The following is a 19,666-nucleotide window of genomic DNA, read 5'->3' as shown; positions in this document are numbered from 1 at the left end:
GGGTTACCCATCCTCTTGGAGCCTCAGTTCCCTCACCATGCTGAGCCAGAATTGGTTCTCGATGTTTGCTTTCTTTTTTTCTTTTTCTTCTTCATTTTCTCTTCAAATAGGGTCTCATACCAGAATGACTTTGAACTTGTTCCATGTATCGAAGGATGACTTTGAACTTCGGCTCCTCCTGCCTCCTTCTCCCGAGTGTTGGGATTACAGATTTGCACCCCAATTCCCAGTATGCAATGGTAGGAATCAAACCTGGGGTTTTGTGAATGCTAAGTGTCTATCGGGTTTTTTTAAACTCGGAAAAAAGTCATCTACAGCTGTGAATGTTGGGTCTTCTCCCATAATCCCTGGCTAAAATACAGTTGCTTCTCTCCAGACTGCAACACTGGATTGCCAAGGGAGTCAGTAACTAGAGATTCCATATATGATTTAAATACAAATTTCCCATCTGAGCTGATAATGCTCCCTCAGAGAGCCATAGACCCAAGAAAAACTCCAACACCAGACAGACATAAGCAGCTATCTTTTGTGTTGTTGGTCAGGGTTGTTCAAGAGACTCCCCAAATGTTATAGGCTACTGCTGTTGTCCTTGGGTTTCCCCCCAAGATGTGGAAGGAAAGTCCCTATGGCTAATGACACATGCACTTCAGACACAGGACCCGGAGGACCTGAGCTGGGTCTGCCCTGAGCTCCTCTTTTCTGAGTACTAGCTTTCCTGGAACCAGAAGGCGCCATGCAAGCTTCTAAGAAGGGAAGTGACCGATGGTCCCACACAATGACACCTGTGAACCACAGTTCCTCAGACAAAGGAAAATTCCAAGCATCATGTTCACTGCGTGCTTCATCTCGAGAGAAATAATCTGAGGGGTGAGCCCTGTCATTCATCTCAGCTGTGGGAACAATGGCAATGAGAGGACCTCATGCCTTCTCTGTCAGCACGGCTTCAAGGTGTATCTACCTGCCACTCAGTGGAAGAGAAAGGTTTGCAATAATTCATCTTGGTACATGTGGAAGTTGAATGCCTATAACCTTTCTGTCATACTTCTGCCAGTTACCTTCACAATGTAGAAGTTACTGACCAAGGCCCCGAGAGTGCTGCCCGACCCACCAAAAAAAAAAAAAAATGTGAACCACATATGTAGTTTAAATTTTTATCTTAGGGAGCCAAAGAGATAGGGCAGTAGTTAAGAGCAGTGCCCGCTTATCCAGAGAATATGCCAGCTACATGGCAGCTCACAACTGTCTATAACTCCAGTTCCAGGGGATCCAATGCCTTCTTCCAACCTCTGTGGACACAAGGCACGCATATAATGCACACACATACATGGAAATAAAACATCCATAAACATAATAATAATAGTGATTTTTTAAACTTATACTAGAGAGAACTAGAGAGGTGACTCAGCAGTTAAGAACATTGGCTGCTCTTCCAGAGGATAAGGGTTCGATTCCCAGCACCTACAAAATGGCTCACAACCATCTATAACATCCTTCTTCGGGCCTCTGCAGGCACAAGGCATACAAATGGTACACAGACATAGATTCAGCGGGGGCATCCATACACATGAAATAAAATAAAAGGAAAATGTACACCAGAGACTTGAGGGTGTGACTTGGTAATAAAGTGTTTGCCTAGCATGTGGTGGTGGCCCACACCTTTAATCCCAGCACTTGAGAGGCAGAGGCAGGCAGCTCTCTCAGTTTGAGGCCAGCCTCGTTTACAGAGCGAGTTCCAAGACAGTCAAGACTACATAGAGAAACCCAGTCTCAAATAACCAAAAACAAAAACAAAAAACAAACAAACAAAAAGATCCTGTATTTAACCCAAGCATCACACAAAGGAAATAAAAAACCTAAGTAAATAAAACAAGTGAAATTAGTTTTAATAGTCTTTAATTCAACCCTTTAGATAAAAATATTCTTTAATTCAACCCTTTATATTAAAAAATAAGCCTACAGTTTATATTTTTAAATGGTGGGTTAATATTTATTTTTGTACTTTGAAATCTAGTAGGTGCGTTAGCTAGACATCACATCTCAAACTGAAGTAGCAACACTCCAAGGGCTGAAGAGCTACAGTGAGTTAGTTAGTGGCTTCCATATTGAATCTGTACAGATCTAACAACTGAGCTCAGCCTGATCTATGAAGCAGGTTCCAGGACAGTCAGGACTGCACAGAGAAACCGTGTCTCGGGGGAAAAAAAGAAAAGAAAGAAACAAAGCACCTTGCTTCTCTGAGCCTAGTGTTTCCTCCAGCATCTCCGAATTAATGACTAGATGTCCCTAAAATGATCCAGACATTCGTTCATTCTCTCAGCTACTAAGTCATGACACCGGGTCTCCATTAGCCGTGTCTCAAGTTCAATGTCCATCAGCTTCCCATGTCTGCCCTCTGATTTTCTACCTTACCCAGTTCCTTGGCTCTTAGGAGACTGGCTCCCCATCAGCTCTTGAGAAGTGGAACCACCAAAACTAAGCTGTTCCATGCTATCACAAGAGTGTGAGACAACACCCGGAGCCACCTCCCCCCCTTGCCTCCCAACACAGTGGCTGGCCCTTCCACCAAGCTCAGGACCCTGTGTCCCTCCTCCCGGAGATGGCGCCCCCACTCCTTTTCCCACTGAGTCCCCACATCCGTTCTTAGACACATTCAGTCATTCAGTCGGTCCTATGTTGTGACACTTAGGTCTCCCTCTGGCTCTCCCTCTGCTTTCCCATATCTCCTCCAGAGCCAACTCTGTGGTCTGTACTTCTTTACCTCTTGTTAGCACACATTTCTCTGACATATATCTTCCATCACTCCACTGAGCCTTCTTCCCTAATGTTCCCTCCGACTTCCCTGTTGAGGACATTGGGGAGCTGTAGAAAGGATACATCTCAGGTCTCATTGGTTCCTGGCTGTGATATAATTGCACGTGCTTTCCCGTCTTGGTTTCTGTGATGTTCGTTTTCCTTCTTCTCTGTGGTCATTCTATCCTCCTGCTTTCAGTGTGTCCCTCTGAGCACCCTTCTTTCACGGATTCTGTGCCCTAGACTTCGCTTTCGGCCTCTTTTCCCCTACCCTACAGTCTCTCCTTTGAGAAATGTCTACCACTGTAGTAGCTTCAAACACCATTCATAGATGACAGCTCTCACACCAGTGGAGGGTTTTGTGGAGCAGAGGATTCAGTTACTCTTTCATTCATTCGTTTATCTTTGTGACAGGGTCTCATGTATCCAAGGCTGGCCTCGAACTCACTGTGTAACCTAAGATGACCTTCAACTTCAGGATCCCCTTCCTCCACCTCCTAAGAGCTGAGATTACTGGAAGAAGCTACCACATCCAGCTTTATGCATTGCTGGGGTTCAAACCCAGAGAGCTCCAAGTTCAGTGGGAGACCCTGTATCCAAAATAAATAAATGGTGGAAATGGGGCTGGAGAGCTGGTTCGGTGATTAAGAGCATACACTGCTCTTACAGAGGACTTGGTTCCCAGCACCCACATCAGGAGCCTCACAGCTATCTGTAAATCCAGCTCCAGAAGATCTGGTGCCCTCTTGTGCCCTTCAAAGGCACTGCATGCACATGTACAAACCCATACACTGACACACACACATATACACATACACAATTTTTTTAAAAAACAGATGGAAAGCAATGGAGCATTAACCTCTGGTCACACACACACACACACATGCAGCATCAACAGCAGCAATAAATCCCATGCAGACATGATTGCCTATGATTATAATCCCAGTACTTAGGAGGCTGAAGCAGGGCAAACATGAGTTCAAAGCCAACCTGGGTTACATAGCAAGACCCTATATCAAAATAAATTTTTGGCATAAAATCAGACATTATTATAACTAAGACAGCAACTTTTATTCCTTTCTTAGGTTGTATTTCCTCCTAATGCAACTTCTGCTAACTTCATTTAATCCAGTGGTTCTCAACCTGTGGGTCGACACCCTCTAGTGGTTGCATATCAGATATCCTGCATATCAAATATTTACATTATGATTCATAACAACAGCAAAATTATAGTTATAAAGTAGCAACAAAGATAATTTTATGGTTGGGGGTCACCACAACATGAGGAACTGTATCAAAGGGTCACAGGATTAGGGAGGTTGAGAACCACAGCTCTAAACCCTTCGTCTCTAGTCTCTGCCCTCTAAGAAACTGGGCCTTCCTTCCTGGATCATCTTATCTAATTGCCATCAAATATTCATTCCTAAAGAACCAGATGAAAAGTAGTTTGGGTTTTCTAGCATTCTGAAAGCAATAGTAGGCCATGCCTAAAAGCGGGCTGAAATAACTGTGTGTCAACAAAACTTACAAAAACAAGCCATGGTCCAAATTTAGCCCGTGGACTAAATAGTTCACCAATCCTGAACTACATCACTTGAGCACAAATCTTTCTCAGCCAAGAGTTACGGTTGCCCCAGAGAGAAAGAACCTTGTGTGACTCTGGCAGAGGCAGCATGGGCTCTGAAGCCACACGGAGTCCACTTACATCCCCACTCCGTCAGCTACTAGCTTTGGGACTTTGGACCAGTTACTTAATCCTTCCTTCTGTCAGTCTCTGCATCTGCAAAATGGGAATAACAGAGGCGCTGGGCAGCTGAAACAATCGAGGTGCTGAGCAACTGGAACACATTAAAACATTTAAAGTCCATGGAGCAAAGCATGGTGATCATTGGGCTATAGAAATGCCAGCATGGAGGCCACAACGGACTCCCTCTGCTTTAAACCTTACTGCTGATCAGTGAACAGGAATCCTGGTAATGAAGAAGGAAATTGGGGGGGTGTCTCTGTGATTAAGAGTACTGGGATGCCTGATATTCTTGGTTGTCAACTTGCCTGCATCTGGAATTCCCTACACATCTCTCACAGGTATACCCAGTGACTGTGTTTTCAGTACCTGCATTGGCTATTCCAGATGTAGTAAAGTTGATAACCAAGGATATCCATCACAAGCACTTACTGGAAAAGCAATAACACCTGAACTCGCCGGGCGGTGGTGGCGCACGCCTTTAATCCCAGCACTTGGGAGGCAGAGGCAGGCGGATCTCTGTGAGTTCGAGACCAGCCTGGTCTACAAGAGCTAGTTCCAGGACAGGATACAAAACCACAAAGAAACCCTGTCTCTAAAAACCAAAAAAAAAAAAAAAAAAAAAAAAAAAGAACACCTGAACTCTAACCCCTGGCACCTACATGAAAACCAAGCATGGCCACGTATGCCTATAACCCTAATGTTGGTCTTGGGAGCAAACTTGCAAGTCAATCTAGCCCCAAACAAAACCAACCATAAAAGCTTCAGATTCAGTGAAAGATCCCACTAAAACAAACAAACAACAAAAATGCTAGTGGGGGATGGAAAGATTGCTCAGTAGTTAAGAGCACTGGCTACTCTTTCAGAGGACCCATCTTCCATCTCCAGCCCTGATAAGACATCGATCTGTAACTACAGTTCAAGATGCTTGCCCTACCCAGCCATGCAAGCAGCACATAGACCTATATGCAGACAAAACACCCATAATACATAAAATAAAATAAAATGGAGGGCAATAGAGGAAGACTCCTGAAGCCCCTACCCTGTCCTCTGCATGCATATGTGAGAAGAGAGAGAGAGAGAGAGAGAGAGAGAGAGAGAGAGAGAGAGAGAGAGGAAAAGAGAAAGAGAAGGTTATCCTTATCTTTTTGGTTTGGTTTTGGAGACAGGGTTTCTTTGTTGCTTTGGAGCCTGTCCTGGAACTTGCTCTGTAGACCAGGCTGGCCTTGAACTCACAGAGATCCGCCTGTCTCTGCCTCCTGAGTGCTAGGTTTAAAGTTATGCGCCACCACAGTCTGGCCCTCATCTTTTTAAAACCAGCTTTGTGTGTGTGTGTGTGTGTGTGTGTATGTGTGTGTGTGTGTGTGTGTGTGTGGTAAGGCTGTGCCACAGCACACACGTAGAAATCAAAGGACAGCTTCCAGGATTCCATTCTCTCCTTCCACCATGTGGGTCCCAGGGATCTAACTTAGCTCCATCAGACTTGGTGGCAAGAGCTTTTAACCAATGAGTCATCCTCATAGCCCAATTATCCTCCTGTTCGTATTGGCATCCAAACCTTGCCCCAGAAAATGATCCTCTTTGATGTATTCCAAAATCATAGCAGCCTGCTCCGTGAATTCCCGGCAGCATCAGTTCCTCTCCCAGGAGCCCTCAGGCCCACCTGCAGGCATTGCAAGGGACGGTCTCACAAAGCAGCCATTTTAAAGCACAGCGGTTTAATTGACAGCGCAATGCGGCACTCTGAGGTTTGGTTTTGTTTGAAACTATGGTCCAAGATGGCCTTGAACTTGTGATCCTCCCAGCTCTGCTTCCTGGGTATTGGGATCATAGGCAAGTGCCACCTGGCCTGGTTGGTTATGACACAAAACCAAAAGGGCACAGTTTCAACAATGAAGGAAAATGATGGGAACACTTAAGTGGAAAGAGTCCTCTTAGGGGCCATGCTGAGACAATCGAGCAGGCGCGAATGACTCTCTGCCTCACGCACAAAGATCAGCTCAAAAGCCTGACGACCTGAGTTTAGTCCCCAGAACCTAGGGAAAGATGCAGATGTGGTGGTGAACATCTGTAATCCCAGCACTCCTGTGGTGAGGGGATGGGAGAATTGGCCTCTCACGGACCAGCCATCCTAGGACACAACATAGTTTACAACACAGAAACAAAAAAAACGGCCTCACAAGCAAGACGGAAGAAGAGAACCGACGAGAAGTCCTCTTGCCTACGCATACATACCCGTGACTATCATCTTCCCTAGCCTGATTTCTAGATCTTCACCTCGTCAATGACAAAGAGGACTTTCACCCGCCTTCCCCCATGTCTTCCAGCCACTGACCTGACTGTGGATGTTCTGAAGCCTTTACCAAAGAGCAGCCGACAAGCCCTCAGGTTCTCTTGACACCACGAGGCAAGCGAACTTCAGCTCCACATGGGAACACAGCTGAGCGTGGGAATACCGGCTGAACGTGGGAATGCTGGCTTCCAGCTAAACAGCCTGGCAGTCCGGCTTGAACGGTGCTGTGGCTGCAGCAAGCCGTAGTGATAGAGCATAAGCTTGTGGTGTTTTGCTTTCGTCCTGCCTCTCCAAGGGTGAGGATGCTCTCCCAAGGGTGTAAGCCAAAAAGAAGAACGGGGCAGAAGAAAACTGACTTCACCCATCACTGAAATACTTTGTACCTGAAGCACAGCCACCTTGAGAGAAAAACATGGTGGCGGCGCTTCACGGTCACCTGACTAAGAGCCTTGGGTTTGGTGCTGACTCAGAGGGAAATAGGCTGTCACTAAGAGGTCCCCCCACAGTACCCAAGCTCTCACAGCCAAGTCTGGGCTTGGACCCAGCTAACATATGAAAAAAGATGACCACCACAGCCACCCAAGGGGCGTGAGGCCTGCTGTTGCCGGGTCCACCCTCAGGGATCACAATGACCACATGAGATCATGGAATGTTGAAGTTAAAAGGAAAGTAGCTCTTACATCACAAAGTCCTAAGTAGGTGGCCATCCTTTTTGCCTGGGAGCTGGGGGAATAGAGCTCTACCCTTGTCCCCAATGAGCCCCAGGCCTAGCTACCTCCCCCAGACAGAGTCGGAGGCAAATCCATGCAGGCCGGATTCCCACCAAAGCCGGCTCTCCTCCAAGCTTACTGGGATGAAAAACTAGCTACAGGTTCCCTTGGGATTCGCCCTGGAGGGTGCAGTGCACATAGTTTGAGACCGAGCTGAATGGACAGGTGTGGACCTTAGGGAAGCAGCCACCAGGGGACAAGAAGCTGTCACCAGCCCCCAAGAGAGTCCTGGCAGCATGGACTATTTTGATGATGAGCCTCTTGAGTCTGAGACCAAAGGTGAAAAGGCCCCCCATCTCTCTCCCCAACTCTGCCAGTGATCAGGTAGACCCCCTAAATCCCCCCCTTCTCCCTGAGTCTCTGCAATGGAGATGGTGTGTTACGTTAGCGGCAGGGTTTAGAAACCACTCGAATACAGTGAGTTGTGGTGCTAGACTTGGCTCTTAAGAGTTCTGGCCAATGTCAGTTTTCGTTTTGTGAACTGGTTGACATCACACTGATAGTTAAAAGCCAGCCATATTGGGAATGTTCACACCACATGAATTGACCAATGGTGGTTAATTTGCTTGCATACCCCTGGTTGAGTGGAGTTCTAAAACTTGTTTGAGGGGCTGGAGAGATGGATCAGCACTTGGAGTTTTTGCCTTTCTAGAGAACTGTAGTTCCATTCCCAGGAACTCAAGAACTTGTAAGTCAACCCCAGGGTACTCAGCGCCCTCTTCTGGCCCCCACAAGCAACTGCAAGCGCACATTTATGCACTCCTCCCAGCACACGTTTCTTTCTCCCTTCCTTTTCTTTCCTTTTCTTCCCTTCCTTCCTTCTTTCCTTCCTTTCTTTCATTGTCTGAAGAAACAAAGACTCAGAAATGTTCCCTTCCTATCAAAGCACAGGGCAGCAATCTGGGCAGCTCGGCTGCTGAGTGTTCTCTAACCACCGGGTCACTGCTACTCAAATTACAGGTCACATGGAAACTTGTCACAGAGGCTTGGGGATAAATATTGGGGCTTGGCTCTGTTGGGGGGAAAAAAACGAAGATACACACCTACTTGGGATCATTAAGAAGTCTGCCATCCTAGAATCTGAATTGTGAAGGGGGAGGGGCACGCAATGCTCAGCCCACTCAGAGTAGATGGATGGGTAGCCATGTATGAAATTCTCAAAGAATAAAAATAAATAAAACCAACAGGTAAGGGAGAGAGAGAGCAGGCTGACCCTGTCTGCCAGGCCTTCAGGAAGCACACGTGTGATTTCTTAAACCCCTGAGGCCTGCGGAGGCCAGAGGATTCATCTCTGAGTCCTGGGTGTGGCTTTCAGCAGCCCAGCACTCAGCAGCCCAGTGAACAAGCCACGTCCAGCAAGTGCAGGGACCAGTGCGAAGGAGGCACGGCTGCTAAGTGTGCTTAGCTCGTAGCAATGAACTTCCGCTCCGGAGATATCTTCAAGCCTCTCCTTCATAGGCCCAGAAACAGTGCTGGACTTGAGGGAAGGGAAGCGAGACCAGCTTCCTGGAAATCTGACTGTCTCCTCTGCTCCCTGAAGCCGACCCCGCCTGTTTCCTTTGCCTCAGATCCCAGTCCCCACCTGTCCTGCCCTTCACCTACCTCCCAGCAAAACAGTGTGTGACCATGAAGTTGCCCAGGCTTTGGGACACATCTTTTACCAAAATGAGTAACTGACTCAACAGCAGACCCCAAAATCCTTCCATGCAAATCATGAGGGAGGAGTGTGGGCAGGGACCCCACCAAAAGCAGGCAGACCAGCGAAGGGGACTGGAGCTGCCCGTTGACAAGGGACACGGGACTCCACCAATTCAACCATATGGACGTCTTTGTTTTGCTTTTTTGTTGTTGTTGTTGTTGTTTGAGACAGGGTTTCTCTGTAGCTTTGGAACCTTCCTGGAACTCATTCTGTAGACCAGGCTGGCCTCGAACTCACAGAAATCCTCCTGTCTCCTCCTCCTGAATGCTGAGATTAAAGGCATGCGCCTCCACCGCCCGGCTCCATACGGAGATCTTATAGAAGGGGGTTTCCTCATCAGGGCTGCTATGTGAGCTATGGGATAAAAGCTGTAGGCAGGACCTGGGAGGCAGAGGAGGGAGGCCAAGACTAAGGGGAGTCAGTGGTAGGTGTCACCCAATGGGCTGCAAGTTTAATTCCCGGAATGGGATGGGCTTTTCCTCCAGATGAGACAGAAACCACACCATCACTGCAGAACAGCGATGACATCCTCTACTGCGAAGCCGAAGCCCCTCCCAGTGTTGAGAAGGAGAAACCCACCAGGGAGGACTCAGAAACCGACTTGGAAATTGAAGGTGAGGTAACATCTGATGGATGAAAGGTGGGTGGCCAACCAGCTTCCTCAGAAACTGGAGAGATCTGGTTCCACCAGAATGTTCCTCTCTGTCCTACTGGAAGATGGGGGCGGGAAAGCTCCATTCTAGACTACCTGCTCCTCCTGGTTGGCTGGGGACCACACAGGACCTTCCGAGCAGGTTGTTGTTACAATCTAAAGCAACATGCAGAAGTTTCTGGTCTTTAAATCTCTCCCATGTGGCTGTGTGTGTGTGTGTGTGTGTGTGTGTACAAGTGCAACTGCTTTCACAGAGGCTGGAGGCATCAGATAACCCCCTGGAGTTGAAGTTACTGACAGTTACAGGTCTTTTGACATGGGTTCTGGCAACTGAATTCAGGTCTTCTGGAAGAGCAGTATGTGCTTTTAACCTCTGAGCTACCTCTCCAGCCCCACCTTCCTCTACCTCACCCCACCTCATGTGACTCTTACATAATTTTTTCATAGTCCAAGAAGGTGGACTTTATTACATCTTTTCTAAAAAGGAAACCATGGCTTCAAGATTGTGAGAGTCACCCAAAGCCACTAAGAGCTGGCCAGGGTTCCACAAGCAGATGCCACGTTTGACCTGTCTTTGTTAGTCAGTGTTCCACGCAGTGCCCTAGAGCGTCTCTGCTACCCTAACCTCATGACTTTCCAGTCACCTGAGAGCTCTCGTTTCTCCTGCTTCAGAGTCCCAAGCTTTGTCACAACAAATCAAGCATGCCTGGTTACCCCAGCTGATGGAGCCGAAACAGCTCCGCCAGCATCCCTTTCTTCCCGCTATCCCCAAGGAGAGGGGTACCGAGAAGGATTATCTGTGAGCATCTGTGAAGCAAGGGGAGAATGATGCTGGTCCCACTGGATGGGAGCAGCCTTTAGCTTCCTAGCTTGGTCCAGCCTGAGACACCCTTCCTCTCTTGTGGCTTTTGTTTTTTTGAGGCAAGGTTTTATGGAGTCCAGACAGACCTTGAATTCACTACATTGCCAAGGATGACTTTGACCTCTTGACCCCCCCACCCCCAAGTGCTGAGATTACATCTATGCATCATTACCCCCACCCTCTCGTGTGTTCTTGAACATGGGTGGCACTCAGTGATTCTCAGACCCCATCAATAGGGGGAGGGCAAAGTGACCTTTACCCCCAGGGTCAACTTATAAGACCATCCATCCTACCAGTCAGCATCAAATTCCCTCTTCTACTCAGACCCCTCCCCACTGCTCCCAGTCATCCTGGGGTTCTTTAAGGCTATTGTTAATTCGGTTTTTTTTTTTTTTTGAGACAGAGTTTCTCTGTGTAGCCTTGGCTGTCCTGGAACTTGCTCTGTAGACCAGGCTGGCCTTGCACTCACAGAGATCCTTCTGCCTCCAGCACCTCATTTTACCTAGCTGGAGGACGTGGCAAAGAGCAGCACTGGATGTTTTGCCTGAGGCTCCTAGCTCCATCTCATTCTCCCTCATCCAGGAAGGCTTGATGTCCACTGACCATGGACCAGGCTGGTCTGAAATCTAGGGAACGAAGAACCCAAGGGCTTGCAATAAAGAGTTGGGGTTCTCGTTCTATTAGTACTGATCAACTGCTTGGAATCTATCTGTGTCTACATTTGTCATTGGGGACACAGAGTCTAACGTGGGAAAGTCCACCAGGATAGGAAAGCCTATGAAGGTGCAAGCTTGCTTGGTTTTGGCTGATTTGGGTTAATTTGTTGTCTCGAGGCTATTACCAGGGTTGTTCAGGTCAGGGCCCTGTGTTAATTGCCCCAACCCTGACAGCCTTAACTGGGTCCAGCCACCCACCTGCAATAGGTCAGTTAAAGACACAACTAAGTGAAAAGCAAAAAAAGGAGACTTACTCCACAAAACCTCATTATGAAGAGGAAGAAATAAAGAAACCCAGCGGCCTACCCCTGCCAAGTCCATATTCAGGATCCTGGCATAAGGTTTGGGTTTAAATAGAGGGCATGAGGTGTGCATAACTGGGCAGTCCAAGGCCAGTGTGGTTCAGATCACCATCAATGTCTCTGCTCCACTGCCCTTCAAGGTGATCTCACTGCCTGTCAGATCTGTGCGAACTCTCTTTCCAGGAGACAAGCTCCTATTCCAGCTAGCACCAGGCTTTAACTTTTTCCTGCATGAGACACCTGGGAAATCCTAATTGCTTAAATAATCTGATGGGATACAAGTGTGTCTTTAAAAAAAAAAAAAAAAAAAAAAAAAGACTGGCTTTTTGTTTAAGCAGGCGCTTCTCCAAATCTCTGGCAAAGCTTGATTCATGGCTCACAGTTTTTTGTGGAACTGGGAATCAAGCCGAAGACTCACACAGCTGTGACCTGGTGGCTTCACTCAACTGTAAAGCAGCAGCTCCAGCCACAGCTTATGTTTTAAGAAGACTAACTGGGCCTGGAGAGATGACTCAGTGGTGAAGAGTACTGGCTGCTCTTCTGGAGGACCCGGGTTCAGTTCCTAGCATCCGCATGGTGGCTCACAACCATCTCTAACTCTAATATAAGGGGTCCAACACACTCTTCTGGTCTCTATGGACAACACACACATGGTAGACAGACACACATGCAGGCCAGACACCTATACCCCAAAAATTAAATAATAGCAGTAATAAAAAGCAGTGCTGGTGAAACTAAGATTGAATTCAAGATGCCTTCAACCACCAAAAGCCAACAGCTCTGGGCTACTACTTGGCCCTGCAGTGTCTGAAGGCAGACACTGGGACTTTAAATACCACTAATGGACCAGTCTTTGAATGTGGCCAGCCTGAGAAAATGACAAAGGCATACAGTGTTCCTGTTTCCTAGCAAGGCCTGGGACATACAACCACTGGCCTTTCCTCTTAACCAAAGGGATATGTCCACCTGGGCTATCTGAAGTCAGTGTCCCCTCTCTTCCCAAACTCCTGGCTCTGGGCCTGAAGTCTACGTCTAGGGCAGGACTTCTTAAACTTTCCACTCACGATGCCTCCACCTCAGAGCAGTTCTTACGCCACCCTGGGGATGCACGTATATAAAATAGGCATATGGATCTAACATTTACTGATAACAAATTTATTTTAGAACAGCTCCTTTTGGGGGTATATATAATTTCACATTTGTTAAAGATAAAAAGCAAACTCAAATAGTAGTCAGATAGATGTGCTTGTTTGTTTTTATATAAAAAATTCAATCTTGCCTTTGATCTCAGCACCCAGGAGGCACAGGCAAGAGGATCTCCGTGAGTTCAAGACCAGCCTAGTCTATGTAGTGAATTCCAGGCCATCCAGACCCTATCTCAAAACAACAAAAAGACCTAAATCTTGGTTGGATGGTTGATATTGTAGGACCTACAACATCCCCAATAGTCTTGAAAGGAGATCAACATTTTAATTTATAACCATCAAGGCTGGGGATGCTGCTCACATAAAAATGTATGACAAAATGGTAGCTGGAGAGCTGGAGAGGCAGTTGGTAGGATGCTTGCTGCATCCTGAAGACCTGGGCTCAGCCTTCAGAACCCACACACAACAGCTGACCTGCGGCCCTGCTCCTCTGCTGCTAGCACTGGGGCAGCAGAGACACACAGATCCCTCGCCCACTGGCCAAGCAGCTTAGCCTACTCACAAAGTCCTAGGACAGGAGAAACCATCTCAAAAGCAAGGTGAAGATGCCTGAAGAATGTCCCTTGAGGTTGACTTCTGGCAATCGTGTGCGCACACACACAAACACAAACACACACACACACACACGTATGTAAATAAGCATTTCAGTCGTTGATGGAAGTTGTTTTCTAATCCCAAGCCAAAACCGATTCAATAACTCTTCTGTGAAACTTGAGCCAGTGTTGCTTTTCCGTCCATCACAGAGGCTGTGCTTTAACCTGTTACTGCTTCAGCTGGTAATTACAGCCCTGCAGTTACCAGCCTACTTCTCTGGCAGCCACTCAGGCCGAGGCCTGGTGGGAATTCCTTTTCCACAGGCACTGGCTCTGTCACTGCCACCTAATATAGCTTTTAATTAAATCTCTATTGTTCTATTTATCAATAAGACTCGGGAGTCAGAGGCTGCAGTGACAACCGGCTAGCTCAGAGAGGTTGAAGAGCAACTAGCTGACCTCTCTTTGCTGGCATCTCCAAGAGAGAGTGTCCTTCTGCTCTCTCCCACCCCCCAGAAAAATAAAAAAAAAAACCTGCTACACTAAGTCCCTCCCTACTACTTCCTGTGTGTCTATCATCCTTCTAGACACTTTCTGATTCTCTATGACTACTTTCTGCCAACTAGTTGCTAGCATGGCCTCCTGACCCAAGGTTGATTTTATTTAATTGATACAAACGCAAATTCAGGGTTCACAGTGTGATTGAATATCCCACAGCAAGTCAACAACTCAAACAGGAATTTTAAAAATCAAACATTGCATCCAGATGTGTCATCACACCCTTTAACCACAGTACCTATGAGGCCAAGTCAGGTGGATCTCTGGGCATTCAAAGCCAGACTGCTCTATATAGTGAATTTCAGGACAGACGGAGCAGTGCATAAAAAGACCCTGTCTCAAAATTAAATTAAACAATTCAAATATTTTTGTATTGGACTTTAACACAATTGTATTATAATCCAATCCAATCCAAAAATGTACTGATTTGATATATACATGCTGAGGTTGAGAAATATTAAAAGTCTCTGGTTTTCATAGTTAAACCACGTGAGTTGTTTGCTTGTTTGTTTTGGTTTTGTTTGGGTTTGGTTGGATTTTTGGTCTTTCAAGACAGGGTTTCTTCATGCCCTGGCTGTTCTGGGACTCACTCTATAGCTCCAGAACTCAGAGACCTGCCTGCCTCTGTCACCCCAGTGCTGGGATTAAAGGCATGCATCACCACTACCTGGATAAAACACGGTTTTACAAGAGGGGGAGTCTTTGGATGTTCAGTAAAAATCACTGCAGTTCCTAATATGCAAGAACCAGGAGTTGCAGCCCAGGTGCTTTGGCAGCTGTGGTGTTCTGCTGTGTAAGAGCATGTCAGTGCTAAGAGTACATGTGTTCAGAATGAAGCCTGTGTGAAAGATCCAAGATGCCACACGGGCAAGCACAGCCAGAAACACGTTGGATTCATCACATGTGTGATTGTAAGCTAACTTGTGGTCATCACACCTTGAGAAACCTTTTACTGTGGCCAGTCTCTTTCGAATGTGTCCCCCACATTTGGTTACACTCTCCTGTATGCCCAGCAGCGCCCACAACTGGAGGAGTTGGGTTCTAGAGCACATACCCACAAAGGCAGATCCCAGGAAAGTCCAGGCAGAAGAGCACCTCCCCTGGGGAGGTCGGGGAGCTAAGGCAGCCTGGAAGAGAAAGCTTATTTCATTCTGCCTTTCTCTACAGACACAGAGAAATTCCTCACCATCGGACAGAAGGAACTGTACCTGGAGGCCTGCAGACTGGTGGGCGTAGTGCCTGCCTCCTACTTCATCCGGAACATGGAGGAGTCCTGCATGAACCTCAACCATCATGGGCTGGGCCCCAAGGGTACCAAGGCCATTGCTATAACTCTGGTGGTGAGCATGCTGGACAAAGGAACACATCAAACCTGATGGAAGAGGATTCTCAGGGTGACTGGTTTGACATTCAGAGGGCACCCTCTTTGGTGTCTAAAGAGCTACTTACCCAGGTCCTTTCTCAGTCATTGGTCATTTTACCTGTTAGTTCACGGAAGAGGTTGTGCTTTGAAGACTGTGGCCTTTCCTAGTTGGGAAGCAAGACACTAGTTGGGAAGCAAGACATCAGTCTGAATGGGCTAGGTCCAGGCCCAAGAGTTACTACAATTATAAAATGTAGACCTGGGTTTTCATTCCAAAGCCAGCCTTGGCCGTATGTGGAGCCATTCCTGAGCCACTCCATTCAATGTCTGCCTTTCACATTATCATTTTTAGAAATCATATTGCAGAGTAAATCACATTTTTCCACATGAAAGACATTACCTCTTGGCTCACCATGACCAAACAAGGACTTGACCTTCAGTGCATCACAGATTTATATAGTTGATTACATATAAAACTGGCTACATCACAGGAAATTCGACAACTGTATGTCAGTGCCTCCCTGGCTGCTCACTTGGGAGGGTGAAGAGAAAGTTTGATTTCAAAGGAACTCAGCAAAGTAAACAGGCAGGTGTTCTTAGGAGGGAACATTTAAAAATAAGCAATAATAGTAAGTTGGCTCAGTTGATAAAGTGTCTGTCACGTGGGCATGCAGATCTCAGTTCAGGTACCCAGCACTCATGTAAAAGCTAGGCTTGGTGGTGTACGTCTGTAGACATGAAGTTCCCTGGATCTGGTGAGCTCTGGATTTGTGAGAGACTCTCTCAAGAATAAGATGGAGAGGGCTGGGTGGTGGTAGCACAGGCCTTTAGTCCCAGCACTGGGAGGCAGAAGTGCAGGGATCTCTCTGAGTTCAAGGCCACCCTGGCCTATAAACTAAGTTCCAACCCAGTGAGGGATATACAGTGAGGCCCAGTCTCATTAAAAAAAAAAAAAGTGGAAGCAGTAGAGAACATGTTGACATTGACCTCTAACTTCCTCATGCTGTGCACACAACATGCACATTCACACATATACACACAAACTTTTTTAATTAGTAAAAATACTGGATATGACATCATAACACCGGATATGTTGGCACATATCAGTAATCCAAGCACTTTGGTGGCTGAGGCAGTAGGATCAGGACTAGGAGTTAAAACTCAATTTGACCTCATAGCGGGTTCCAAGTAAGCCTGGGACTGTATGAGACCCCTGCCTCAAAATAAAAATCAGTAATATTTCAACCATCTTTAGAAAGAACAAAAAAGCAAAAGGGACCAAGAAGGGATCCTTAACGCATCCTATCTATAAAGGGTCTGAAGAGAGAAAGAAGTCACAAGCTCATAAGGAGCAGACTGTGGGGCAGCGGGGACAGACAGCTGGACCTCTGTGACAGGAGTCAAGAGGGTAGAGGACACTGGTTCAGTGATGCAGCCTGAGAGGATGATGGACAAGGAAGGAAACTCTGACTTTGATGTCTATCAAGCTACAAAACTCACAGCAATTTTCAAAGTCTTGCAATATTCCAAACTTGTTCATTGGGGGAACAGCATCACCGTCAAAAGCTTCTGGGATCTGCAGAAAACATTGCTCCAGTGAGGTCTAAAGGGATGGCACATCCTCTGTACTGCCGTCCTCATCCTCCCCACACTTTCGGGTTCCTAGTCTACGTCTCCAGACCCTTTCCATCAATCCTTATCTGTTGCTATAATACCTGAGGCTTAGCGACTTCATAAAAAAGGTTTGTTTAACTACCTGGGCTTAAAGGCTGGCATTAGCTCTGCCCTGGTAATGACCTCCTAGCATAACAACGGAGGGAATGAGCATGAGAGGAAGAGATGAAAAGATAAGGGCCAGGCAGTGGTGGCACACACCTTTAATCCCAGCAGAGGCAGACGGATCTCTGTGAGTTCGAGGTCAGCCTGGTCTACAAGAGCTAGTTCCAGGACAGGTTCCAAAGCTACACAGAGACACAGAGAAACCCTGTCTCAAAAAAAAAAAAAAAAAAAAAAAAAAACCCAGGAAGGCTAGAAGAGGCAAGCACAGGAAGTCTGTCACCACCTTCCACTGAGCCCCACTTCCTTTTTTTGAGATTTATTTTTCCACATGGCTATGGAGGGGTGGGGAGCGTGTGAGCGCACATGCCAGCAGAGAAGCCCGATGCCCTTTAAGCTGCAACCCAAGCAGTTGCGAGTCACCCAGTGTAGGTACTGAGAATCAAACTCAGGCCCTCTGCAAAAGAAGTATGCGTGCCTAGCCACCAAGCCACCTCTCTATCCCCTGGCCCCACTCCTTAAAGTTCTCACTTACGTGTGTGTGTGTGTGTGTGTGTGTGTGTGTGTGAGAGAGAGAGAGAGAGAGAGAGAGAGAGAGAGAGAGAGAGAGAGAGGAGAGAGGAGAGAAGAGAGAGAGGTTGACGTCAGGTGACTTCTCCTATTGCTCTCCAACATATTCAGGATCTCTCACCGAACACGGAACTCACTGATTCAGCTTGACTGGTTGACCTGCAAGCCTCAAGGTCCTCCAGTCTCCACTTCCCAGGGCTGGGATTACAGGCATGCACCATTACATATATTGGTGCTAAGGATCTGAACTCAGGTCCTCCTCATGCTTGCCTGCCAAACAATCACATTACCGACAGAGCCATCTCTTACAGACACCATGGTCTCACTAAGTCTGAAACATCTACACACCGTGGCCCAGACCTCCAACACAGCACCCTCTCACACGCCTGGGATGTTCTAGAGAGAAACGAAGCTCTGGACCAGAGTGGACAGAGAGCTACCCTAGTCATTAACCACTTCTTTGTCTTCCTTCCTCTCCCACTGTGGCGGCCGAAGTCCAATACAACGATCCTCAAACTGGAACTGGAAGACAACGCCATCATGGAGGAGGGCGTCTTGAGTCTGATGGAGATGCTTCATGAGAATTACTACCTCCAGGAGCTGGTAGGATGCCCTCCTCCTCCTCCAACTCCTCCTGGCATACCCGGGGACTCAGAACCACTCAAGCCCGGTCAGAACCTCCCACCCCAGGCCTAAGTCAGCTTTGGGCTATCTCTAGGCAGTCTGTGGGCTCCTCCTCAGGTATCAAAGGTGGCTGTGGGAAAACCTAAAGAGGCATCTCTGGATGCGTGTTTACAAGTTCCCAGATGGAATGGTTTACCCATCCTAACTAACACAAACAATCTTTCTTCTTTGCAAAGCAGGGACCTGATGAGGTGGCTCATTTTCAAATCCTCCAAATGAATCTGTCTTGTTAAAGCAAACAATCTGTATGTTTATGTGAAGTACCAAGGCTAAATTGAGGTAGTGCAGTGTTGTTGAAGACAATGAGTGAGACCCTGTGAGAAACGCTAGAGAAGTCAGACTAGGATCAAGCTTCCTTGCCTTCCGCCTCTCCGTCCTTCACATTTCCCTGATCCTAAACATTTTACCCCAGCTTAATCTCTCAGTCACCCTGACCAGTCCCACCCCCGACCTTGTTTCCGAGGGTTTTCTTGTGTGATCCTCTCCCGCATGTGTGTGCTCTTACCTCTCAGAACATGTCTGACAATGACCTTGGTTTGGAGGGAGCAAGGATCATCTCAGACTTCCTCCAGGAAAACAATTCTTCACTCTGGAAACTGAAACTTTCAGGTGAGCCCATAGCAGGGGAGGAAAGGACACTGGCAACAGAAGGAGAGAAGAACAGAGGATCTTGGGTCCCTGTTTTAGTTTTGGTTTGATGCAGAACACGACGCTGCATTGTCCCCTCGCTGGACCAGGCAGCCTTGCCCCTCAAGGGCCACACCAAGCCCCTGCTTTCCTGAACAGGTTCTCTTTGCAGCGCCCTTCCTTGTCTTGGACATCTCCACCTCCTGGGGTCTGCCTGGCTCATTTGCCTTACTCTCTCATGCCATGCACGCCCTCATGCTCACGTCATCTTTTCAAGGGACTTCTCTGATGCCTGTCACGACAGCAATTGCTGTCCCGTTTCTCCAGTTGTCTTAATGTTCATTAACCACTTGATCATTGCAGGTCCACTTTGAAATGAGTGATGTTCTATCTGTTATTAGGGGAACAGGGCCACTTGAAAGTTCTAGTGCCCAGACATGCCCTCACTTGGGTTTGCAGATTTATGCTATCTGAGGGACTCTGGAACTTCTATGCCAAGAAATGAATACGAAGAGCGGTCCT

At 47.2% G+C, this 19,666-nt stretch overlaps 1 protein-coding gene across 1 annotated transcript in view; it reads left to right on the top strand.

Annotated features, from left to right (window-relative positions):
• The first annotated feature begins 7,833 nt into the window (after positions 1–7,833).
• Lrrc74a (leucine rich repeat containing 74A) overlaps positions 7,834–19,666 on the top strand; it is a 31,120-nt gene continuing 19,287 nt past the window's right edge. The window contains exons 1-5 of the mRNA XM_057783240.1: positions 7,834–7,876; positions 9,782–9,910; positions 15,292–15,464; positions 18,329–18,436; positions 19,030–19,126. Of these exons, the coding sequence (XP_057639223.1) occupies positions 7,834–7,876; positions 9,782–9,910; positions 15,292–15,464; positions 18,329–18,436; positions 19,030–19,126 (550 nt within the window). The remainder of the gene's footprint in view (positions 7,877–9,781; positions 9,911–15,291; positions 15,465–18,328; positions 18,437–19,029; positions 19,127–19,666) is intronic.

The sequence above is a fragment of the Chionomys nivalis genome, chromosome 10 (assembly GCF_950005125.1).
Source record: "Chionomys nivalis chromosome 10, mChiNiv1.1, whole genome shotgun sequence".
Classification (NCBI taxonomy): Eukaryota; Metazoa; Chordata; class Mammalia; order Rodentia; family Cricetidae; genus Chionomys; species Chionomys nivalis.
Note: the sequence above shows the minus strand (reverse complement) of the source record. Positions and strands in the feature narration are given on the sequence as shown.